Consider the following 25,626-nt stretch of genomic DNA (forward strand, 5'->3'; position numbering starts at 1 on the left):
CGGGCTGGCTGGGGGGAGTTATTAGTGTCAAAAATCTTTGCAGGGTGTATACATGTTTGCTGTTGGCTTTCGGATGAGTTGAAGCTTCAAAGGCGCTTTAGTGACAGGGACACTTACAACTTCTGTTTCTAAGCCTCTCCCTACACAGGTAATGCGGTTTAGTTCCCTGCTGACAAACCCTCTACAGCAGCGGTTCTCAACCTGTGGGTCGCAACTCCTTTGGCAGTCGAACGACCCTTTCACAGGGGTCGCCTAAGACCATCCTGCATATCAGAAATTTACATTACGATTCATAACAGTAGCAACATTACAGTTATGAAGTAGCAACGAAAATAATTTTATGGTTGGGTCACAACATTAGGAACTGTATTTAAAGGGCCAGAAGGTTGAGAACCACTGCTCTAATCCGCAGCAGCCCCTACTCTTTGGTAGGAAGCAGTGGAGAGAGAACGCAGGAAGATGGTGGTTGTGCTGGGCACCTCTCCAGGACACCTGACTGACGGTCCAGACCATGAACAGGTTCCTGGTCTATGAAGGCTGGAGAGCATTTATGTACTTAGAATCACTGAAGGTCACACTTCAGTGATCGGGGTGCGGGGGACCGATCAGGGGCGGGGTTGGCAGGGGGAGGGGCCACGGGTGGTTTGGCTGGCTGGCCCTGCCCCTGATCGGGAGGTTGGCTGCCACAGTGAGCGTCATAGCCATCGGCCGTTAGGTCGCCTGGCTTTTATATATATACATAGATTCCATATTTCTTAAGTGTATTTTTACCCCCAAAATCAATACTCCATGGCTCTCACTCGGTTATACAGAGTCACATGCAGACCTTTGGAAAATCTCAGCCACCCAATGTGCACAGGCCCAGCTGAAGTCGGCTCTCATCCTGTAAGCAAGTGTCCTCCTTTTCAGAGTCTGGTTGGTACCTTGGTTTTTGCATTTTTGTTCTTCTTGTTGCTGATTTCGCTGTTTGAAATGGCCCTCGAGCAGAGGGCTGAAGTGCTGCCCAGTGGTCCTAAGCTCATGGAGACTGTGATATGCCTTATGGGAAAATATACATGTTCTATAAGCTTCACTCAGGAATGAGTTCTAGTGCTGTGGGCTGTGAGTTCAATGCTAATGCATCAAAAATATATATTAAAAAAGCTGCCTTTAAACAGAAACACACAAAAAACAAGATTCTGTACTGATTAGTTGATGAAAATACGGCCAGAGGCACATAGGAACCTAGCCCTGTATTTCCCCTAGAAGCAATGGCTCAGGTTTCTTCATAATTCAATAATTATCCAATAATTCAGTGTTCACAGAGACCTTATAGAACATAACTACCACCAATAACAAGAGCTAACTGTATCCACTATACACTATCACATGCCCAGCCCTCCGCCAGACACCATGAAGAAACATGACCAGTCTAGCCATTTTCCTGTCCTTGAGGAACATGACTAAACTTAATGTTTGTCTATTATTAGGTAAGATAGTCATTGCAGAGATAATTAGTTAAGTTGAGGTAACAGTGGAGTAGGGTGAGTATAAGTTTTCTCTCTTTACCGCAACCAGCATGGCTAGAGAGCGGATGAATTCCTGAGTAGGGGCTGCTGCAGATTGAGAAAAGGAAAAAAAAGAGACAGACACAGACACAGTAGGGAAAGCTGGGACCGGGTGGGACAGCTGCCCTCTGATGGAGAGACAGCGTCCCAGAGCTGGTGCAGCGCATTTATGATATACAGCATGTTTCCAGGAAGTTTTACTAGAGTTTAAGACAAAGGAAATTATGTGAAATCACGGTTAAAGATCAAGCTGTAATTCTTCATTCTTGTGGCTTCTTTGTAATTGTCACTCCTGGCTGAGCCCAGATAATTACATCCGTTCCTTGCGCCTGGCTGAACTTAGATAATGAAACCCACCCCCTGGCACCTGAGCCAAGGGTCAGGCTGACAACATACCTGCCCCTCTGGCACTATGTTTCCAGGACGTGGCTCTGCTGACACCACTGGACTCAGCTGACAATTAGCTCATGTGCCTTCCCAGGCGCTCTCTACAGGTGAGTCCTTAACCCAATATAACTGCTGTGTTTATAAGGAGAGAGAGACAGTGAAGAGAATGCCACATGCAAACAGAGACACACAGAGGGAAGGGGGCCCTGTGAGGACAGAGGCCAGGACTGGAGTTATACTGCCTCAGGCTAAGGAATGCCTGGGGCTACCAGAAGCTGGAAGAGGCAGGAAGGAACCTCTGCTGGAGTTTCTGAGGGAGCGTAACTGTCAACACCTTGATTTTTAACTTCTGCCTTCCAGAACTGTGAGAATAAATTTCTGTTGTTTTAAGCCATTCCTTTTGTGATCCTTTGTTACAGCAGCTGCAGGAAACTAATACACCACCTACATAGGCCCAACGTTCATCTCAACAGGACCCTGATTCCTGGAGCATCTCACATCCCACACACAACTCTCCAGCTCAACACCTTGGCTCTGCCGTACCTCAGCCCAGGGTGCTTTACCCCTCACCTCCCTCCCCAATTCCTACCTATCCTCTGAAGACTGTCACACAGTCTTTCCTTGTCCCCCAGGAGGATGGGCCTTGACCTTGACTTCCACAGCCTCTTCTTGTCTGAATGGAAACATTCATCTGAAGCCCTTATGAGAGCCACCCCTTCCTGTGGTGCCTGCACCCCTTCTCCACCTGCCCATCCCCAGGACTCCCGTGGGGCTGTGGATGCCTGTTCCCTGCCCCCACGCTCACTGGCCTTAGGCTGAGGAGGTCCCAACACCCACCCTCGGTGGTGTCAGCTCCAAAGCCTGACTGACTTCCACACAACCATGGAAGCCAGAGAGAGAGACACCAGAACACCCATTTCCCAGCTGACCTCTGGGGATGGGCACAGGAACCAGCGCGTCAGTGGTCCATGTTTTCTTCCTGCTCATAAACTGCACAAGAAGCCAGACTCCAAAGTTTGCCTTGGTGGGTGTGGAGTTAACTAACTGAGGGCATCAAATGGATCAAAGAAAAGTCCTTCAGTTGCTAAGCTTAAGGGACTTCTGTCCACAGTGGATTGAACTTTGCCAGTGGGTCTGGGATGCTCAGAGGCTGTTCACCACCACTTCTTCATCCCTAATGCTACAGGATGAATGTTTGTGTCCCCCAAAATACGTCTGTTAAATCCCTAAAAATGTGATGGTTTTTGGAGGTCGGGCCTTTGGGAAGTGATCAGGTTTAGAGGAGGTCATAAGGGTGGGGCCCCCAGGATGCGATTAGTGCCCTGATAAGAGGAGGAGACCAGAGCGCTCTCTCTATCTCCACGTGAGGACACAATGAGGGGTCGGCCATCTGCCATCCAGGAAGGAGGCCGTCAGCACAACCTGGCCACGCTGGCAAACTGACCTTGGATTTCCCAGCCTCCAACACTGTAGAGCAAGCATGTCAAACTCAAAGGCTAAGACAGGCCAAATAAACAAGGCATGTGGCCCATGGGCCACAAGTTTGACATGCCTGCTGTAGAGAATAAATGCATATTGTTTAAGCTCCCCGCTCAGTCATATTTGTTGTAGCAGCCCAAGCGAATACACCTGGGCAGTGCCAAAAACACATGGCGATCCTGACCCTGACCCCGACCCCGCTCGCCCGTTTCCCGTGACTCTCCTGAGAGCAGTCTCTCCTTGGCCGTGGTAAAGCCATCACCTTGGAAACAGCTGCAGCACATTTCTACAGCAAGATGGAGCTCCGAGCTCCTTCCCAGTCTGTGGGTGTTGTGAGGATGGGACCTAGAGTTGCAACTCCAGCCCCAAGCAGGGCGCCCTGCTGGGATGGATCGGCTCTGTCCAAATCCGGTGGACGAACCAACAAAACTGGAAGAGAAAGAGGCCCGCGTCGTTTGATTGGAAAAAACACGTTAGTCCACTTTCCACATAATCGCTTAAGCGGATGTCTTCAGGGCTCAGTTCCTGCCCCACCGTGTGATCAAGTTCACAGCTTAACTCTCAGAAGCAATCTTACTTCCTTTATTTCCAAGTCTTTGGAGAACCCTGACTGCACCCCTTGCAAATAAAACCCTAACCACATCCCACGCAGCCCTCTGAGCTGACCTGCCTGTCACCTTCCCCCCTCCCACCTCTGTCTCCGTTTGGCGGGGACTAATTAATAAGGAATAAAATGGTCTTGCCTTTTGGAAAGCCTCTTTTGTTTTCCCCCAGATCTATCTGGGCAGGCCCAGGCCAGTGCGCCAACAGGGGTCCTAATTAAAGTCTGAAAATGCATTGTAAAGCAAAGCTGGAATCACGGAGCCAGACATTACAGCAGCCTGTTAACGGGAAAATCAGCTCAAATTAAGACACAGCCAGACGGAAACCAAAGCCGCTTGCCACGGCATAAATTACGTGCATTAGAATCAGGGGAGGTGAGCGCTGGAAACGCCACCAGCAGAGCCCTGGAGAGACATAACGTTGCAAAGTTAAGCGTGTCCGGCCTTCGTTTATAAGGAATTTAAAATAGATGATGACACCTTCTGTGGCAACTTTCTAAATTGCTATGTGACTGGAATAAACACTACCTTTGCTCCATTCATAATTTAAAGGCTTGGAGGTGGAAATAGGTTTGAAAAAATAATTTGCTGCGGCCTCTGTGGGTAGAGGGACAGGAGTGGGAAGTAAGAACCAGAAAAAAAGCTATAGTAGGACTTAGACCAGCTCACCTCAGCCCCCATGTTTCCTTCATCCTTCAGAAGGTTAAGTGGGATTGTTGGGATAGCCAGTATGCAGGCCCTTTATAAACTACAGCAAATAGCAAAGTTTGTGTGTTTTGTTCATTCATTCATTCATACACCTACTCATACTCTTGATATTTTCAAAAAAAGATTCCTGACAGCTGAACTTGGTATGATCGTTGGCAATTTTCCCCTTTCTTCTTCGCACTCTCCTTGTGGATATGTGCACATTCACACTCAAGGAAGGACACACACAAGGTACATGAAAGCAAGACGCACACACAGGCATCTCAGTGCCTCCTAGACCCGTGGTCGGTAAATTGCGGCTCGTGAGCCACATGCGGCTCTTTGGCCCCTTGAGTGTGGCTCTTCCTAAGCCTTAGGAGTACCCTAATTAAGTTAATAACAATGTACCTACCTATATAGTTTAAGTTGAAAAAATTTGGCTCTCAAAAGAAATTTCAATCGTTGTACTGTTGATATTTGGCTCTGTTGACTAATGAATTTGCCGACCACTGTCCTAGACCAACACTTCTCCCCATTGCCACGACCTTGAGCCAAGCAATCCTGGAGGCACCTGCAATGTGCCCCCTGCCCTCCACCAGAGGGGACCACCGCTAGAAAGCTGGGACAATCCATCTCAAATGCAGGTCAATGTCCTCAGTGCTCAGGGCTGCCCACTGACTTCAGGATCAAGGTCAAACACTTGAGCATGCACACGATGCCCTTCACCACCCACCTGCTCACCAGATCAGCCTCACGCTCCCTGTCCCAGCCATAGTCAACCACTACGATGCCAGCCAGCCCCAGGAGAGAGAGGGCCTCATATTGTTGGGGTCACTCACACATTCCCAGCACCTAGGACAGTATCTGGGGGAGCCTTTAGGAATATCTGTTGAGTGAATGGGCACCTTTCAGTTGTGGGTCTTCGTTCATGCTTTTCCCTCTGCCTACAACACTCTGTCCTCTCCCTTCATCTGGCTGATGCCTACTCATCTTTAAGGTCTCAGCATTCACTTCAGCACAACCGGACCGTGCTAGTAACCTGACCTTGGACTTCAGCCTCCTAACAGATGAGCATTATTGAGTACGTCGTGGCTTCCCTGTGGAGAAATGGCCTTTCTTTCCTTACAGTCCCACAGCACTATCTCCAATATGATGTAGCTCTGAGGAATTTAGCTCTTATCACCCAAAAGGTGAGAAGCCCAGCGTGGACATTCTTTTTTATATTATTATTGATTTCAGAGAGGAAGGGAGAGGGAGAGATAGATGGAAACATCAATGATGATAATCATTGATCTGCTGCCTCCTGCACGCCCCCTACTGGGGATCGAGCCCACAACCCAGGCCTGTGCCCTTGACCAGGAGTGACCTCCCGGTTCATAGGTCGACACTTAACCACTGAGCCACGCTGGCGGGGCAGCATGGACATGCTTGATTGTGACCAAGGTGTAAATGACGTGCTAATTCCGTCCTGTAGGATGTAAACTCGGGTTATGAAGGGTGGGTCACACGTCACAATTCCTGCACTGACAGCACATCACCTTCTGCATTCCAAATGCTGGTTTTCTTGTCTTTTTTGGCCAGAGGACTGCAAGCCTGGAAGGGCAGAGCTGGCTGGGGTCTCCGGCCTTGTCTCATGACCTGCTCTTAGTAGAGGCCCATCGTTGAATGAAGGTAGTGGGGAGGCTTGGAAGCGAAACGAATGAGAGCCACTAGGCAGGCTATTTTGAACTTGCAGTTGTGAAGCAAGCCGGCGCCAAGGCCTCGCTGGTTACTATTTCAGTTCCTTTTCTCTAAGATTAGCTGCTATCCAGATTATCGTGTGCCTGTACGTCCCCATCCACTGAAACAGACACGAGGGTAAAGCCCGCAGTACCACCTCTATAGGCTTCACCTTGCCCCAGGCGGGCAGGGCGTGATTTCAGTGTCTCCTTGACCTACTTACCCAACGGCAACGATGTACAACTGCCTGTCCCCTGACGCTGAGAGCCTACAAGGAAAAGATGGGCTGGGACCTCCCAAAGCAACCATCTCAGAGTTCACGATGACGGTCACACGACAAGAGGATGTCTCCCTGATGAGGGTCCTCAGCCCTGAATCTGAATTACCACAGGGGGGCGGGCAGAGCTGGATGGGAATTCCATGGTGGGGGAAGGGCCTTCTTGCTGATGTAGGTCTCCTTCAGAAAGTTCTAGTTCTCACGGCGTCCGCCAGACCTCATTACACTCCCCTGCAGCTCTGGGCTCCAGCCTGGTTCTCCTCTTCCTTTAGGTTACTGTGAACCCCGGGGGCGGCAGAGGGCTGAGGCAGTCCTGGGAGGTAACAGGATGGAGGAATAGTTGCGAAAGCCAATGCTGAGAACAGAAATCCAATCGGGTGTTTGGCTGAACTGACAGCTCATCTCACTCCTTGCTGGGGCCCTTTTTAGAAACAGCCTAAGCCCCTGACAGCCTCTGACCTCCCAGGGGTGAACACTGCCCTTGGACTTCTAGCTCAGCCACCGCCTAGAAGTCTCAGCAATGGCACCGACTTTAAGGAGGATTAAATTGTTGGCGGTGAAGAAAAGAGGTGATGCAGGAAGGGAGAGAATTCCAACGCAGTTACTCTAGTCCAGTGGTCGGCAAACTGAAGCTCGCGAGCCACATGGGGCTCTTTGGCCCCTTGAGTGTGGCTCTTCCACAAAATACCGACTTCTGTGCATGGGCCACGAAGTTTCAAGCGCACTGTACGTGCGCGCCCGCACGTGGTATTTTGTGGAAGAGCCACACTCAAGGGGCCAAAGAGCCGCATGTGGCTCGCGAGCCGCGGCTTGCCGACCACTGCTCGAGTGCAGGTCTATCCACCTATGAAATGTATTTACAACGTACCGTCCACCTCACGTCTGAGCCAGCCCAGCGGACGATTCCAGTGAGTGGGCAGATGTGGGCTCTGCTGGCTGGGACCACTTCTCTGTGTCACGGGGCACCCTTCTCTCCCCTCAGACGCCTGTGGGTCAAGCCTGCTCAGGTGCTCAAACCCTAGTCTGCACATCCGAAGGCCACTGCCCGACTCCATCACCCACCAGGAGACTTACGCAGGTTACTCCTGAGCCTGAGAATGTTCAAGAAATAAGTGGCTTTTCCATATCAGGTGAAACCAGCCATGGCCCTCCCTGGCCGCGCTGCCCACAAGGACTGAACTAGCGTCGAACCGTCAGGATCATTCACTGGGTTCTCCTGAGGACTTGGATGATTTTCACATTTCTCGGGCGCCTGGAGAGCTGGAAGAGAGGCCAGGGAAAGCCTCTGTCCGTTTCCTTACAGCCTGAGCGCTTCATTCCTCCACCCTACCTTGCCACGCCAGTTTTCTACCTGCTTGAAACGGTTAAGTTGTAGTTCATTACTAAGTCCTCGGCGTTTTCACTTAAATTCTGACATTTTGATTTTCTTCTGGTTATTGTATCCTTTTTGTTTGTTTGTTTTTGTTTATCCTCATCTGAGGATATTTTTCCATTGATTTTTAGGGAGGGTGAAAGGGAGGAGGAGACAGAGAGAAACATCGATGTCAGAGAAACACATCGATTGGTTGCTTCCTGCAGGAGCCCCGATCAGGGCCCGGGCTGGGGAGGAGCCTGCAACCGAGGTACATGCCCTTGACCAGAATCAAACCCGGGACCTTTCGATCCACAGTCCGATGCTCTATCCACTGAGCCAAACCAGCTAGGGCTGTCCTATCCTTTTTTAACTTTCAAATGTTCGCCAGCACTGCTCAGCTCAGCTGTGCACAGGGAGAAGAACGCCATGTAACAACGGAGGCAGAGAATGGAGTGCTGTGTCCACACACCAGGAAGGCCAAGGGCCGCCCGCACCCACCAGAAACTAGAAGAGGCCTGGGACCGATCCCACCTGAGAGCTTCTGGAAGGACCAGCCCTGCTGGCACCTCGGTGGAGGACTTCTGGGCCCTGGAACGGCGAGAGGATCAAACGGCGTTGCTTTAAGCCATCTCGTTTGTGGTGACTTGTTGAGGCTGTCCTAGGAAACGAATGTGCTAATCTTTACAAAAGACAATAGAAAAGTTATGTTCTCAAGTCACCCTGTTTGGCCAGAAGAGTTCTGGTCTGGGAGCCCTGGTTCCCCCCTGGCATGAGCGGCAGGGGGAGCAGCCAGGGAGAGATTAATCCTCGGCCGCACAGGAAGCCCGCCTTCCTGTCAACAGAGCCCAACGTGAGAAGCCCAGGACCTTGGGCCAGAGGGCTGTCTGCCTGGCCCGTCACAAGGCTCAGATGGAGAAAGTATTTCCATTCATGGGAGAAAGAGCTTGCAGGGCTCACCACACTCTGTTGCCTCTGGTCCCTGAGGCCCCTCTTTCTCAGGAAGAGAGCGTGCAGGTGGGGACAGCCCCTGAGAATGCCCAGGCCCTCCCCCACCTCCCACATATCAGTTTCCCCACTAACCCACCCGCCACCAAAAGCACAAGTTCCCAAGCTTTTGGCAACCCATTTTCCTTTGGCGATCTGGTAAATGGTATGGTTTAACTCCTTCCCCAAAAAGAAATCCCTACGTGGAAAACTTGGGGTGACATTTCGAGGCATGATGAATGCCTAAGGCCCATTTATTGAAGAACAAAGATTTATGAATTGCCTACTATGTAACGAGCACTGTGCTACGAGCTAAGAATATAAAGGGGAAGAATAGATAAGGCACTTCTCTCCCTGAGGCCCAGAGCTGGGATCGAGGTGTACGAATTTCCTGCGGCGGCCGTGACAAATGACCACAAGCTAGGCGGCTTAAAATGACAAATTTAGTCTCTCCCAGCTCGGGAGGTGAGAAGGCTGAAGTCCCCATGTCTCCAGATTGGTTCCTTCTGGAAGTTCAGAGGGAGACTCTGATCCAAGCCTCGCTCCCAGCTCCCCGTGGTGGCCGGCAGCCCCTGGTGTTCTTGGCTTGTAGGGGCACCGCTGCAATCTCTGCCTCCATCTTCCCATCCCCACCTCCGTGTGTCTCTCAGTGTCCTCTCTTCTTATAAAGACACTAGTCATTGGATTTAGGACCCGTCCTCAGGCCTGTATGACGTCGTCAAAATCCTGACATACATTTGCAAAGACTCTGTTGTCACAGAAGGCCACGTTCTGAGGTTCCGGGTGGACATGAATGTGGGGCGGACGTTGTTCAACCCGACGCAGGTGTTCAGGTGATTCGACGATCGCCATGGAGAGCTGCAGGGGCGATGGCAGAGCTCACCTGGGGCATCCAAGCAGCTTTCCTGAGGACCGCGTGTGGAATTGGAACCCAACGGTGAGCAGAAACGAATTCAACAGAGGAAGTGGGAAGGGCACCAGGGGGAACTAATCTCATAGGTGAGGACAGCTGCCAGCCAGAGGGGCCTGCAGACCAGCGTGGAGCACGCGCTGGCCTCGGAAGCTGCTGGGCGGAGTTGGGTTTTATCCTTAGGGACACAAGGTCACTCTGAAGGACTGGAAGCAGAGGAGTGTTTCTAGAGAGGTCACCTTGGCTGAGATGAGGAGGATGGACCGGAAAGGTGAGAGCACACGCGGGACCCCAAGGGTCCACACCTCAGGGGGCAGCTCCCGGCCACGAAGGTGCTGCCTGACTCCAGTCACCCGCCAGGAGACTTACGCAGGTTACTCTGGCTGAAGCTCTGTGGAGATGCCCCCGCGTTGTCCCACCAGCGAGCTGGAGCGGCCCCACGGAGCAGGATGGAGGAGCAACCCAGGGCAGACGGGATGTGAGCCGGCCAGTCGGATCAAGGTCAGCCCGAGGAGAAGGCCCAAAGGGTTAAAAGCTGATACTTGAATTCTAGCGATGTGGGGAGGGGCTAGGCATTTGGACAAAAAACTTATGAACACTTCTATCCGCTCAGTGCAGACCCTCTGGGGTACGTGTGCCTACTAAGTAGTCACCTCGTAAGTCAGTCCCCTTACCTTCTCTGCCTCCCTGATTCTGGTTTTCGAAGGTCACCTTCTCCCTCAAGCCCCCAGGCTGGGTTCCAACCCCTCCCCAGGAACTCCAGACTCACGTACTAGATCCTAATCCTTACTTTCCACTGAACCTGTCTCCACGTCCAGACAATAAGTACCTCGAAGGCCAGGGTTTTTATCTTGTTCCCCTTGGTATTCTGATTTCCTCACACACACAGATTCTGAATGTTATCAGATGGATGGATAGATGGATGGATGGATTTCTCCATGAAGCTGTACTGGCTTCATACCACATTAATCAATCGCATAACTAAATCAACATGGACCCATTAGTTGCTCTTTAAATGCTTTATGCTGTCCCCTCCCCCCAAAAGAGGCAAGTAACACATCCAAAAAGAAGTGGACTGCTTGGCCAGTGTGGCTCAGTGGTTGAGCGTCGACTTATAGGCTAGGAAGTCATGGTTTGAATCCCGGTCAGGGCACATGCCCGGGTTGCAGGCTCCATCCCCAGTGGGGGGCAGGCAGGAGGCAGCCTATAGGATTCTCTCTCATCATTGATGTCTTTATCTCTCTCTCCCTCTCTGAAATAAATTTTAAAAAATATATATATATATATATATATTTTTTATACATATACTAGAGGCCCGGTGCACGAATCCCAGTGGGGTCCCTCGGCCTGGCCTGTGCCCTCTTGCAACCTGGGACCCCTGGGGGGATGTCGGATAGCCAGTTTCAGCCCGATCCCCACAGGCCAGATCCAGACAGGACGGAGCCTGATCCTGTGTGTTGAGCATCTGTCCCCTGGTGGTCAGTGCATGTCATAGCGACTGGTTGACCAGTCATTCGGTCGCTTAGGCTTTTATATAGAGAGAGTAGGACTTAGCATCCTCAACTCACCTCATTCCCTCGGCGGCCATCTGATCAAGGTTGGCAGTGTCCTTTGTTTCTGCCCAGTTTGCTCCCAGGTCACCCCACCCCATGTCATCTGCCAAAATGATCACGAAATTTGGTTTTGGGGCTCTTGTCTCCCCACTGAAGCAAAAATCCACAAGAGGATAAAGACATCCCAAGAAACTCACCCCCACCAATAAAACCTTTAGAAAAAGCCAGGCCATGGTGGGAAGGGGCGGGTTCCGGTTCTATGGAATGATGGCGGGCCACCACGAGAGGCGTCTCTGAGTCCCCTTCTGCTCACTCTCAGCGCAGGGAGTCTCCGGAGGTTGGTGTTTTGCAAGAAGATACTGCAACACCCTCACTGTAAAGATGGGAATGCTGAGGCCCACCCAGCGTTCTGGTGGGGATGGTGGTGGTGGTGGTGCCTACGTGGAGGGTGGGAGCTGCAGAAATGAGGCCCCCATCTAGAATCCTAACTCAAGAGAGTCAGGAAAGCTGCACCCCCAAATGTGGCTTTCCCCGAAGATGACCGGCTGTGTGCAGCTTTGGCCGATTAGAAAGTGACCCCTCTGTGCCCAGGGATGTCAGAGCCGAAGCACAAGTCTCGCATCTGGTCGGGACTCCAGCTGCTGAGTGCGGGGCACAATCTCACATCTGCAGAACACCTGGACGTTCCAGAAGCCGCCGTCGGTCCCCAATGAGTTTCTGAGTTCCAGGTGGCTGAGGGCTTCATGTTTCTGTGAGGTTTCCTGAAAGAACAAAAATCGACAAGAAAACAGAGTGAAAAGTGCCAGCGCAGCTGTGTTTTACTCAGTAGCCTAGGAAATAATCGCTTTTCCATGCCAGCACATGTTTTCCTTATTATTCGAATATTTCACTGGCTCATCAGTTTCTCCACCTGAGAAACAGTGATGATAATATTTACAACGAGCCTATAATCACAGGGGTGGGAGCAACATCAGAGATGACCTCTCTCAACCCACTCACTGTATACATGAGAATGCCGAGGCCCAGTGTTTGGATGGGGCAAGGACCAGCACGCCACTCGGCATGATCCCAGGACTGCCACCCACCAGGCTTCTCTGATTCACAAGAAATCCCCACACTGACTGTGACGTTATCAAACCCACCGAGGAATCTAGAAGAAAGGGTATGACCCTGATATGACCTTTTCTAACAGTTGTGCTGCAAACAATCCCATACAAAATTCTTGACAGATGCCCGGCCAGGGTGGCTCAGTTGGTTGAGTGTCACCCTGTGCACCAAGAGGCTGCTGGTTTGATTCCCGGTCAGGGCACATGCCAGGGCTGCGGGCTCGATCCCCAATAGGGGGCGTGCAGGAGGCAGCCGTTAGATGTTTCTCTCTCATCGATGTTTCTACCTTTCTCTCCCTTTCCCTTGCTCTGTCTCTAAAATCAATAAAAACGTATTTTTGAAAATCTTGACTGAAATTAATTGGGAGAAAAAGGAACTGTAAAGAAATAAGTTCATGGTAGAATCTAAGTGGAGATACTATGGGAGCTCATTGTAGACTCTTTTAATTTTGCAGTATCTTTTTAAATTGTTTCATAATAAAATGGTAGAAATTTTTTTTTCTTAATGAAACTGTCCATTTACATCTTGACAATGTCATTTTTAATAAGAAAATCTAACGATATATACTCAACCTGTGCTTCTCACACTTTAATGTACATACAAATTACCTGGGGAGTTCAAAATGCAGCTTCAGTCAGCCAATGTGGCTCAGTGGTTGAGTATCGATCTATGAACCGGGTGGTCAATGGTTCAATTCCCGGTCAGGGCACATGCCCAGGTTGCAGGCTCAGTCCCTAGTGAGGGGTGTGCAGGAGGCAGCCAATCAATGATGCTCTCTCATCATTGATGTTTCTCTCTCTCTCCCCCTTTCCCTTCCTCTCTTGAAATCAATAAAAAATATTTTTTAAAAAAATAAAATAAAGCAGGTTCAGGAGGTCAGGCCGTGGCCTGGGTTCCGTTCTTTGATCAAGCTTCTGCTGGGCTGAGTCACACCTTCATCAGCAAGATGCCCAGGAAAGAACGCCCTGAAGCAGGTCCCGGAAGAAAACTAGCCCAACTGGGGAAGAGTCGGCTCCCGGGGACAAACACAAACACGTCCGGGTCCGAAAGACAGGAGTGGAAGGTGATGCGTTCCACACGGGTTGCAAATGGAAACCATAAGACAAAACCCCATCACCCCGAGTTCACTTAAAAGCCGGAACTTTACGAAGTTAGTAAGGAGAGAGAGACTTGAATTCTGGACCAAGTAAAAAGCTCAGTGGGACACCCAACCTCCGGAGAAGATGAAAGGAGAGCTGAATTTAACATGGCCGATGCGATCCTGCCTTGGGAAGGAGCGCACAGCTGGCGAAGCCGACCCGTGGCCGACGCGAGTGGATGGGGCTAGCAGGAGCTGTGTCCACGCTGGGAGACCTGGGTAAACTCAGAGGGATGGGCAGATACAGACTCAACCGTCACAAGGAAGCCCAAGGAAACAGGCAGGGCCTCTGGAGGTCAATGAATCTATTGTGTAGAAATGCAAATGTCTGTTTCCCAAAAGGAGAGTTATTATTCCAAAGCCAATTGGATCCCACTGGTATTTGTTGATCTTGGGGCCCCAAGGACGTCTCCCTTTCTGGGACAGCGAGCCCTGGCACCAGGAGAGCGCCCAGCACACTCTCGTGGGCCCGCTGGTTGACTCCCAGCCTCCACGCCACTGGCTTCTGACCACGAGCAACAACCACAGGGGGCTTTCCTGCTTGAAGCTACTTAGCTTGGAACGCCGGCGTGGCCTCATTCCTGGTCGATAATCCATTTCAGAAGGACCCCACGCAGAACGACTTAAAAAAAATATATTCGCTTAAGAAAGAAGCTAAAATGAAGGTGGAAACATAGATGGTTTTTGCTTAATTGTTCCACGATAAAACATTCCTTTGAGGATTTTCAAAGAGAATCACGAAATACTTAACATTTTTGTAGAATGGAAATAAGCCAATGTAGCCAGCGCTCCGTTGCACCGGTATCCTGCAGGCCCACACTTCCAGGGAGACAATTAGTCCTCTCCCCCTTTATTTCTCTAAACTACAATGAAAAGGCAAACAGGACATTCTAAGGATGGACTCTAAGCCACAGACTTTAAGACCCCAGCAGGGAAAAAAAAAAAAAGATCCAAGCTGACATTTTGGGAAACAGTATGGAGGTTCCTCAAAACATTAAAGAGAGAATGGCGGTAGGATCCAGGAACCCCACATCTGGGTATTTATCCAAAGGGGAGGAAATCAGTCTCTTGAAGAGATATCTGCCCCCCGTGTTTACTGCAGCATTTTTCACAACAGCCACGATGTGAAAACAACCTACGTGTCCATCGATGGGTGAATAAGTAAGGAAAATGTGCTGCATAGAGAACATATATAAACAATGCAGTATTACTCAGCCTTTCACAAGAAGGAAAGCCTGTCATTTACAACAACCTGGTGAACTTGGAAAACACCATGCCACGTGAGATAAGCCAGGCACAGAAAGACAAACACTGCACGATCGCACTAACCCGTGGAATCTAAAGAAGTTGAACTCGCAGAAGCAGAGAGTAGAATGCTGCTTGCCAGGGGCCGGGGTCGGGGGTTGGGGAAGTGGGGAGAGTTGGTCAAAGGTTACAAACATTCAGCTATGCAGGACGAATGACTCCTGGACTACAGTTAATAATACTGTATTGCAAACTTGAAATTTGCTAAGACAGTAGATCTTAAAAGTGTTCACCACGAAAAAAATAAATAAATGGTAATACGTGAGGGGATGGATGTGTTCATCAGCTTCACTGTGGTAATCACTTCACAATCAAAACATCACATTGGACACCATAAATATATACAATTTTTATTTGTCGATTATATCTCGGTAAAGCGGGCGGGGTTATTTTTCAAAGATCCAAGCTGAGACCAAGCTCAGTGCCTTATCTGACACTTTTTCTTTTTTCCCCTTTTTAGTATGTTTTTATTGATTTCAGAGAGAGGAGGGGAGAGGGAGAGATAGAAACATCAATGAGGAGAATCACTGACCGGCCGCCTCCTGCACACCCCTCACTGGGCATGTGCCCTGACCAGGAATTGAACCAGTGACACCCTGGTTCATGGGTTGATGCTCAACCACTGAGCCACACTGGCTGGACCCAACTTTTTCTTACCCACCACCCTCCCCTTCTCAGAAGAGAACGTGGACGCAAACAAGATGCACTGCTGTGGGCTAAGGAAGAAAGGGGGAGTCTTCGGCAAATAAAGCCTTCACCCCTCCTTCCACAGGCTGGAAGCTGCCTGACCACCTGACTCAACAAACTCCACGAGGAAGGCCCCTCGGCTCCATCTGCTCTGTGGGAGCAGAACTGGCCGGGCTGGCTCCTTGCGGGGCATCAGTGTGGAGCCTGTCCCGTCTCCCTGCTCCTCGAGCCACAGTCCAGTGAACTGGAGTTGCCATCGGCCTCGCAATGACTCCTGTTCTTTTCCATGACCCCTGTTTTAAAGCAGGACTGCTAGGTCTGCTCAAGTCTGGCCTCCCTTAGGGTCCCGGCTTGTTTATAGACAAAGACGCATAGAAGTGGCGTGGCCCACAGGTGGGCTGTTGTCTAGAAGAGCGAGACGTGAATGGGGTGAGGCCACCCGAAGATGTGCTCTGTGCTTGGCGGTGCCAATACCAGAGCAGGAGTCCATCACCTGACCGGCTCCCTGGGGCCTCGCCGTGGCCACGCAGCCCGTGAGAGAGCCTTGAAAGCAGCTGAAATAACCAGAAGGTGAGGCGACCTCTCCAAGCTCTGCTGGTTAAAGCTCCCGATGAGCTGAGGCCAAAAAAGACAAAGGCCCGCGGAGAGGGTGGTCTCTGGGGCAGGGCGCTGTTGTTTTGCCCCCAGATCAGAACCCGGTCAGAGCGCCTGCTGCACTAGGAGTCACGTGGGGGCTGCCAGGAGGGGGGCTGAGGCACCGGCTGCCCGAGGGTAGCTGAAATGACTCCCCCAGGCACTGCCTTCCACCCAGCCAGCTAAGTGACAGGTGTCAGCTGGGCGCTGTGCACACAGCAGTGACACAGGAAGCCTGCTGCCCTCCTGGCACTTTCCTGCTGGGGGGACGGGGGTGGGGACAGAAAACGAAACGAGTAAACACATGTGGTGGGCAGAACAATCAAAGCGGGAAGAGGACCAGGAGGGTGGGGGTGGGCAGGTGCATAGTGGCGAGGGAGGTCAGGGGCAACCTCACGGAGCAGGTGATCTTTCTAGAAGGATCTGTAGAAGACAAGGAAGGAAGCTGTGCAGCAGCAAGCAGGAAGGGCTGGCACCTGCCAGGGCAGCAAAGAAGCCACCGGAGGCATGAGAAATGGCAAGTGTTGGAGGAAGTCGGGGGAAGGCAGGTGTACCGAGTCGGGGGCTGGAGGGTTTGAGCCCCAGCAGCAGGTCCTGCCTGCATCCACCACGCCAGCCGCAGCTCTGCAGTGAAGGAGAATGTGACCCTAGCCGGTTTGGCTCAGTGGATAGAGCGTTGGCCTGCGGACTGAAGGGTCCCGGGTTGAAATCTGGTCAAGGGCACATGCATGGGTTGCAGGCTTGATCCCCAGTAGGGGGCGGGCAGGAGGCAGCCGATCAATGATTCTCTCTCATCATTGATGTTTATCTCTCTCCCTCTCCCTTCCTCTCTGAAATCAATAAAAATATATTTTATAAAAGAGAGAGAGAGAGAGAGAGAGAGAGGAGAGCGTGTTGCAACAGAACAGGGAGGGGGGAGCTGAGAAGTGAGCTGTCCACTGGGTCCTCAAGGTGAGAGACAGCGCCAGAGGGGGGCCAAGTGGCCGGGCCACTCCCTGCCCTGGCATGGCCCTTACACTGAGCTCCCGCTGAAGTGTGTGTGGCCTCACCCTAATGGAGCCCAAGTGGAGTGGAGAATCTACTTGCCACGGTTGCCAGGACAAACAGCGACTGAGGTGATGAATGTCTACGTGTAATGAATATCCTCGTGGCCCCTAACTTGGCCCCTGGGCCCTAACATGTCAGTTAGAGAGAGTGGAAGGGAAGGGGAGAGACACACAGAGAGAAACATCGCTGTGAGAGAGACAGATCGATTGGTTGCCTCCCACATGAGCCCCGACCAGGGCTGGGGATCAGATCGAGCCTGCAACCGTGGTACATGCCCTCAACCGGAATCGAACCCAGGACCCTTCAGTCCGCAGGCCGATGCTCTACCCACTGAGCAAAACCGGCTAGGGCAACACTGCTTTCTTAGGGCAGATCTGGGGAGACCTCACAGTCTTAGCTCCACAAAAAAAATGTGAAGTAAATCCTTTCTTTGCCCAGCTGGTGTGGCTCAGTGGTTGAGCATCGACCTATGAACCAGGAGGTCACAGTTCGATTCCCAGTCAGGCACATGCACAGGTTGTGGGCTCGATCCCCAGTAGGGGGCATGTAGGAGGCAGCCAATCAATGAGTCTCTCTCATCATTGATGTTTCCATCTCTCTCTCCCTCTCCTTTCCTCTCTGAAATCAATAAAAATATATTTAAAAATAATTTTTAATCCTTTTTTTCCTGTTCTGTATTTTCTTTAGTTTTATTGACATATAGTTGACACTCTACACTGTGTAAGATGAAGGGGTCCAGCATCATGACTTGGCTTACATATACTGTGAAATGATCACCGCAGGAAGTTTAGTTAACATCCATCATGTCCTACAGACACAATTTTAAACGGAGGAAAAAGTGCTTTTGTCCCCACGATGAGAGCTTTTAGGACCTACTCTCTCAGAAACTTTCAAACATCCAGCATGGCAGTGTTCACTGTAGTCACCGTGCCCACATCCTATCCCCAACACTTCTTATCTCATAACAGGAACAAAGGAAGTGATTGACCGAGTGTCTCCATACCGGCTTGGAGAGCAATTTCTCTTAGATAATTAAAATGCTGGCGTGTTTGTTTTTTAAGCTTGAAGACGTCAAGCCAGATCCTGGTGCTGGGAATATCACTTCCGTGAACCCAAGGATGCCAGGAAACTCCTCCACGGGGTTGGGGTGGGGGTGGGGGCGCTACGATGTCCTGCCCGCCTTTCTGCAGGAATCACCTGTTGGGACTGCCACAGGAGCCAATCTGGGAAGGCAGAGGCGGCGCACGCCACACATCTAACAACCCGGTTGCCTGCAGAAACGGTATCTGGGTCCCTGAAATCGGGTCAGAAACACAGGAAGAGTAGCCGGGCCTCGGGACAACATCCTTCCTCTAAAATTCCCCCCTCCCCTTGAGAAGAACACTCAGGAGAAGTGTGGACAAGAGGGAAGGGCTCAAGGTCAGTTACCTGAAACCCACTCTCGAAAGCTTATTTCCCAAATGTGTAAGGATTTCTTTTACGCTCTAGCCGGTCTGGCTCAGTAGATAGAGCGTGGGCCTGTGGACCGAAGGGTGCCTAGTTCGATTCCCGTCAAGGGCATGGACCTAGGTTGCAGGCTCTTCCCCGGCCCCAGGCCCTCGTCAGGGCATGTGCAGGAGACAACCCATCCATGTGTTTCTCTCACATCCATGTTTCTCTCTGTCTTTCCCTCTCTCTTCCACTCTCTCTAAAAACCAATGGGAAAATATCCTCGTGTGAGGATTAAGAAGAAATTCTATTTTAACATAGCAGTACTTACTTACTATTTATTAAACATTCTATGATGGCCCTAGCCGAGTTGGCTCAGTGGATAGAGCGTCGGCCTTCGGACTGAGGAGTCCCGGGTTCGATTCCGGCCAAGGGCACATGCCTGGGTTGCAGGCTTGGTCCCCAGTAGGGGGAGTGCAGGAGGCAGCCAATCAATGATTCTCTCTCATCATTGATGTTTCCATCTCTCTCTCCTCCCTTCCTCTCTGAAATCAATAAAGAAATATATTTTTTTAAAAAACATTCTATGATGGAAGTTGTCAAATGTACAGAAGTTGGGAAACTCATGCACACCCACCCGATATCTAGATTCAACAATTACCAACACATAGCCAGTCTGGTTTCGTGGCCTGGGAGGTGGCCGTGTCCCTCAGGCCAGCTCCTGAGTGGGCTATGCTGAGCAGTCACTGCCCGGAGAGAGGAGCAATGGGCGTGGGACGGAAGGACGGGCGCTTCCTATACCCAGCCCTGCCACACACCCTTTTTAAAAATATTTACAGTTGTTATTGATTTCAGAGAGGAAGGGAAAGGGAGCAAGAGATACAAAACATCCATGATGAGAATCATTGATCAGCTGCCTCCTGCATGCCCCACACTGGGGATTGAGCTCGCAACCCAGGCACGTGCCCTGACTGGGAATCGAACCGTGACCTCCTGGTTCGTAGGTCCACATTCAACCACTGAGCAGCGCTGGCCGGGCAATACACCCTTCCTAAGCATTCAGACTCATCTACGGAGTCCGCAACTCTCCACCAACCATGGCAGGGCAGGGCTCCTCTTTGCCTCCGATCCAAAACACAGCCCTGGAGCAAGCACCCTTCTAGCTTCTCTGTGTCACCCCTACTCATCTGGAACTGCCAACGTGTACTGTCCCAAAGGAATTAACATGGGAACCTCACACCGTGTTCTGTTCCAGGGAACAGCAGGCTGAGCGTGTTTAGACAAGACGGCAACAGCCAGCCTCTCCCTTTAGGCCAGAAACCGAGCAGGAGAGCAGGTGTTTATTCCTGGGGCCTTGAGCAACATGACGCGTGGAGCAACACCGAAAATTAGCCAAAGGCGGCCTGCTGCAATCGGAGCCAAACCCAGGGGTCCCACGCACAGCACTTTCCGACACTTCCAATGAGGTTTCATGACCCACCACGGTGTCATAGAAGCTGCAGGTGGCATGGATCTATCCTAAAAGCAATGCGATGGAAACCACATGGCTCTGAGAATTTTGATTTTTATTGTGTTATTTTGAGGACTTCTGCAGCAGGTTTGGCTGGTTTATGGATGCCTCCTCAAGGCAATGTTCTTTTTTTCTTCTTAAGTAGTGAGCGGATGACAAAACTCTAGAAGCAGTAAACTGGATACGGAGAAATCTGGGAACAAATATCATTGTGGAAATCAAATAAAACACTCCAGAGCGAGTGAGACGCATCCAGGGATACATCAACTCTGGGCCGAATGGTAACCGGGTGTAACAGACGTCAGATCGTCACCTCCCCTCCGGCCATGGGGACTGAATGAGCCTGCCCCCCAAATCCAGCACACCCTCTCTTATCTCCTGCCTTCCTCCCTCGTGGTTCACCCCTCACTGGCCAGTCCTCGCAAGGTCTTTCCTGCCTTTCTAGGCTTCACTGATCTCCATCCTCCTCAACCTCCCCGCTGAGCAATCCAGAGCCTCATCTGATCCAAGCACAATGCTAAGCTGCTAACCCCCTTACACACGTTAACTCAGTTCACCAGCCACTCAGGGTTGAGCCCCACCCCCCCAGCCCCCACCCCCTGCAGCAGGTGCTCTCTCCCTGTCATGGATGAGCGGAGATGAATGGCTAGTGAGGGCAGAACTTGGATTCAAGGTCAGGTTCCAGGGCCTGTCCTCATGTGCATCTCACATCACAGATGACATATCCCCCTACCTGGCCTCACACCGTACACTTCGGTGACTCTTCGGCTTGTTTTATCTCCCTGGGAAGACCTTATCCATGAAGGCAGGGAGCAGATCTTTCTTGTCCTCATATGAACATGGACTATCCTCGGTGACCTGCAAAGTGTTCTTGCTTACGTATCCTCTAAAAGGAGTTGGAAACACAATAAATGCCCTCTGTATTGGTCAGCTCGGGCCACCACAACAAAGTAACGCAGGCTGGATGGCTTAAACAACAGATAGTGATTTCTTCACAGTTCTGAGGCCAGAAGTGTGAGGTCAGGGTGCCAGTATAGCTAGCTTCTGGTGAGAGCTCTTTTCTTGGCTCGCAGAAGTCTGCCTTCTTGCCGTGTGTGTTGTCATCCACATGACTTCTCCTCTGTGTGTGTTCTCAGAGAGAGAACGGTATTTCTCTCTTCCTCTTCTAAGGAGGGCACTAATCTAAGCATGAGGGCCCCACCCTCATGACCTCATCCAACCCTCATTCCTCCCAAAGGCCTCGTTTACAAATACTATCGAACTGGGGGTTGGGGCTTCCCCTTAGGAATTTGGAGATGGGGGGCAGGCTCATTCAGTCCACACCACCCTCACACAGTTTTAAGTTGCCTTCAATGTTTCATCCTAACTTTAAATAACTGCAAAAGATATGGTTTCGATTGTATTTGTAAATATTATTTTTATAGTAAAATTCTTAAACTACTCTTTCACATGTATCAACACCAGAGGAATTTGGAAACCACCGTCATTCGTTTAGAAATTACAGGAGACCATTTCCCATTAGTTCGAAAATGTTATATCATTTTTCTTTTTTCAAAACTATATATCCATTCTGTCTCAACACAATGCACTTTCATGTTCAAAAGTATTTAATTACCTTATTCCATTTCTCTGAAATAGTGTGTATAAATTGAAATTTAATATTTTACACTTTACTCATGTATTTTTAAAAATCCCTTCTGAATTGAGTTCGTATCAATTATGACTGAAATAATTTATACTAACACATATAAACCTGGACAATTATTAAGCATAAGATCATCTTACTGGAAATGCATCTTTAACAAGATGGAGTAGGGGAAGGGGTGGTACATATTGACTTGAAGGAAGGCAGTTTCCCTGATATACTATTTCAATATTCCCCCAGAGATCTTTACGGGAGGGGCAGGTCACCCGAGTGCATGGCTCTGGGTAAGCAGGGGAAGGCCACGGTGGGAGCAGCAGGCCCGAGCCCCAGCAGGTTCTCAGATTCTCAGACAACCAGGTTTAGGAAACAGATGATGTTCTGGGCAGTCAAGGACTCCTGCAGAAGGTCCCCTCAAACGCTCCCCCTCTTCCCTGGCTGCTCTGAAAACGCGGCCCGCAAAAGCAGGCTTGCTCCCAGCTCTGAACAGCGGGCAAGATTCCTTTCCATCTACTTACCCCCACGCTGAAGTTCTCACGGGCTGGTAAATGCAGGGAGCTTATTTGCAAGCCAGGGTCATATCTGCTTGGCAACCCAACTTGAAGACTAGAAGTTCTACAAATGTTGTTGACAGAGAACAGGCAGGCCAACTTCGCACAATGGAACCTGTTTTCATGCAAATGACCCGAAAGAAGAAGACTAGAAAAGAGCAGTGGGGATGGCTCTCACGGCCCATTGATTTCCAGAGAAGATGCTGAGGGGCTTTTTAAGGGCATCGTTACAGCCCTGCTCCCTGTGAGTGAAGGGCCGCGGGGCTCTGCTGCCACTTGGTTGCCACAAACACCACAGAAGACGCTGAGAGAGGAGATGGACCCCTTCCTTAATTTCGTGATTTTTCTGGTTCCCTACTCCAGACTCCAAAGGTTCTTTTGTTCAGATTTAGAACTAAACAGAGGTGGTTTTGTTTGGGGAGGTGTTCACCATGGCAACGTGGTGCTTTCCCTCTCTGCTTTCCCTGGAGGAGTGAAATAAGCAGGGGTTTCCACTAGGATTGAGGGAACAAGGGGAAGGCAGCCAGCCTCTAACCAGGTGGGCACGAGCCACTGGTTTGTGGCTGGCAAGGCTGGGTTTTTCAGCCAACTCGCTGTGATCCAAACACAGGTGGCACCTGTCATCTCCAGATGAGCTCTACCTGCCAAGTGGGCCAGTGTGTACCTGTAAGCGTTGAGAAACCCTGGGCAAATCCCTCCAGTGCTCTGCGCCTCAACAGTTCTCATCAAGAAAATGGGGACGAGCCCTAGCTGGTTTTGCTCAGGGGATGGAGCGTTGGGCCACGGGCTGAAGGGACCCCGGTTCGATTCCAGCCAAGGGCACATGCCCGGGTTGTGGGCTCAATGCCCAGTGTGGGGGATGCAGAAGGCAGCCGATCAATGATTCTCTCTCATCATTGATGTTTCTATCTCTCTCTCCCTCTCTGAAATCAGTAAACTTATATTTAAAAAGAAAATGGGGACGACTGTCAGCTGCCTTAGTCTGATGATGGGGTTAAAATTGGGTCACATGTAAGGCACTTAATAAAATGTTGGGAACTAAGCAAATCTGTAAAGATTAATTATAATATTAATAAAGGTAACCGTGAGAATGCATTCTTAGTATTACTGTTATATTATTACAGCTCTGTCCCAACAGCCAGTTGTCCCACTTGGTCAAATACTCAGAAGTGATTGTCCCAATTATTCATTCACCTCTGGCGCCATCTTTCCTCTTTTTGTTGTTGTTTTTCATCTTCACCCGAGGATATTTTTTCATTGATTTTTAGAGAGAGTGGAAAGGAGGAAGAGAGACACAGAGAGAGAATCACCGGTTGCCACCTGCAGGAGGCCCCGACCAGGGCTGGGGATCGAGGCTGCAAACCAGGCACATGCCCTTGACCAGAATCAAACCCAGAACCCTTCAGTCAGTAGGCTAACACTCTATCCACTGAGCCAAACTGGCTAGGGCCCAGCTACGGCTAACTTTTAACATCCAGAAGCTGAAGTACCAAGACCTCTCATGACTTGCTTGACTCACTCAGTTGTAACTGCTGGGCTGCACCACTAGGCTCTTAAGTCTAAGCAAGACTCAGACATACTGGATGCTGTGTCATATTCAATATTCAACACGACGATTCCATACGGAATACAGTGACAGGTCCAATGCTCTGCAACACGCTAAATATCAAAGATTACACTTACAGTCGTGTTAGCACACTAAGGGGTTTCATTTTAGTGATTACAATCAGGTTCCACATATCGCCATGTGTGGATTCTTCACAAAACTCGAAAAAGGATCGCTTGCAGCGGGGGTGAGGAGTCAGTTATTGGACTTGGTAAGCCATAAATAATAAATCAGTAAGAACTAATGGGTGCTGAGGGCTAGCCATAGACCAGTCACTTTGATCTGAACTTTACAGGCATCAAAAATTAAACCTTTCAATTCTGGGAGCTGTCGCCATTGTCCCCATTTTACAGATCTAAAAAGTTTAGTTACTCCCACAAGGCTGCAGAGCTGATGGGTGGCCCCTGGCTGTGGAGTACTGGCCCTAACGCAGCACTCTTCGCCAGCACACCTGCCCCCTACCCCTACCCCTACCCCACGGCGGAGCTCAGTAACAGCATAGAAAGGCATTTAACCCGGTACACACTGCCCCCAAATCATGAGGAGAATCAGGCAGCGAGCAAAGAGCGGTTTTAATCAAAATTCACATCGCCCATTCCTCCTGGTGGCGACCCAACGTGCACGCATTCGTAGACAAGGGTCTCTCGAGTCTGACATCAGAACCACATTATCCGAACCCCAAGGAAGAGAGCAGCCCGTACCAAGTAGGCAGGGGAAGGCGGAGAATAAAGCCTTTGCCTCGGAGCAGGTGCCAGATGGGGCCTGGGGATCCGAGGTGGGCACAGGAAGCACAGTCTGTGTCCCCGCGGGCTCCGAAACACCTTGGATCTGACACTGCTTTGTTCCAGGACTGTTCTTAACCGAGGTTTCCCGTGCATATCTGCTGAGTTCACGGGGCTCTCGGGGTCGGGAACTTCCGGATGAGGGGCACGTATTAGTCCCTAAGGCTACACCAGGCGCCCCGCGGGCCAGACAGCCGTGCACCTGTGTGGCTCACGCCCGAGAGGACGGTCCGCGTGCGCCCCCGGCCGGGGATGCTGACTCAGCGCGGATGCTGCTGCTGCAGAAAAGGGGGGAAACCAGGTCACCCTTAGCAGCCGGGACGCCAGCTCCCTGAGGCCACTGCGGCACTCCTTCCCTCCCTCCCGGAACGGGAACTGTGGGGTGCACGAGTTGGCGAAATTGGGGGAAGTTGGCCCTGGAGGAGGAACTTGGGGACCGTGGTGGTGCGCGCGCGCGCGCGCGCGCAGCTCACACTCAAACTGGAAAGAACCTGTTCTGCCCGCAAGCGCCGCCTGGGACCATCCCCAGCGCCCCTCATCCCACACCCCCCAAATCCTCAGGACGCGGGCCGGACTGGGCTCGCAGAGGGGCTGCGAGAAGGACCACGGCCAGGGAGTGCGAGCAGAAAGGGTGCAGGCGCCCCCAAACAAGTCCGCGTTCCCCGCTAGCAGTGCGGCACAGCGCCGGGGT

The 25,626-nt window shown here is 50.9% G+C and overlaps 1 protein-coding gene across 8 annotated transcripts in view; it reads right to left on the reverse strand.

Moving 5' to 3' along the window:
• The window catches only part of ARSG (arylsulfatase G), a 118,555-nt gene that overhangs the window by 58,773 nt on the left and 34,156 nt on the right, over window positions 1–25,626 (reverse strand). For 6 of the 8 annotated variants that reach the window (XM_014547257.1, XM_005875770.2, XM_014547256.1 and 3 more), the window contains exon 2: window positions 11,515–12,260. In XM_014547257.1, coding sequence (XP_014402743.1) covers window positions 11,515–11,732 — 218 coding nt within the window. In that variant the 5' untranslated portion in view covers window positions 11,733–12,260. Of the gene's footprint in view, window positions 1–8,583; window positions 8,637–11,514; window positions 12,261–13,214; window positions 13,267–25,626 lie in introns of those variants that run through there. The other 2 variants (XM_014547255.1, XM_014547259.1) reach the window with 2 other exon arrangements.

Source organism: Myotis brandtii, unplaced genomic scaffold, assembly GCF_000412655.1.
Source record: "Myotis brandtii unplaced genomic scaffold, ASM41265v1 scaffold469, whole genome shotgun sequence".
Taxonomy (NCBI): Eukaryota; Metazoa; Chordata; class Mammalia; order Chiroptera; family Vespertilionidae; genus Myotis; species Myotis brandtii.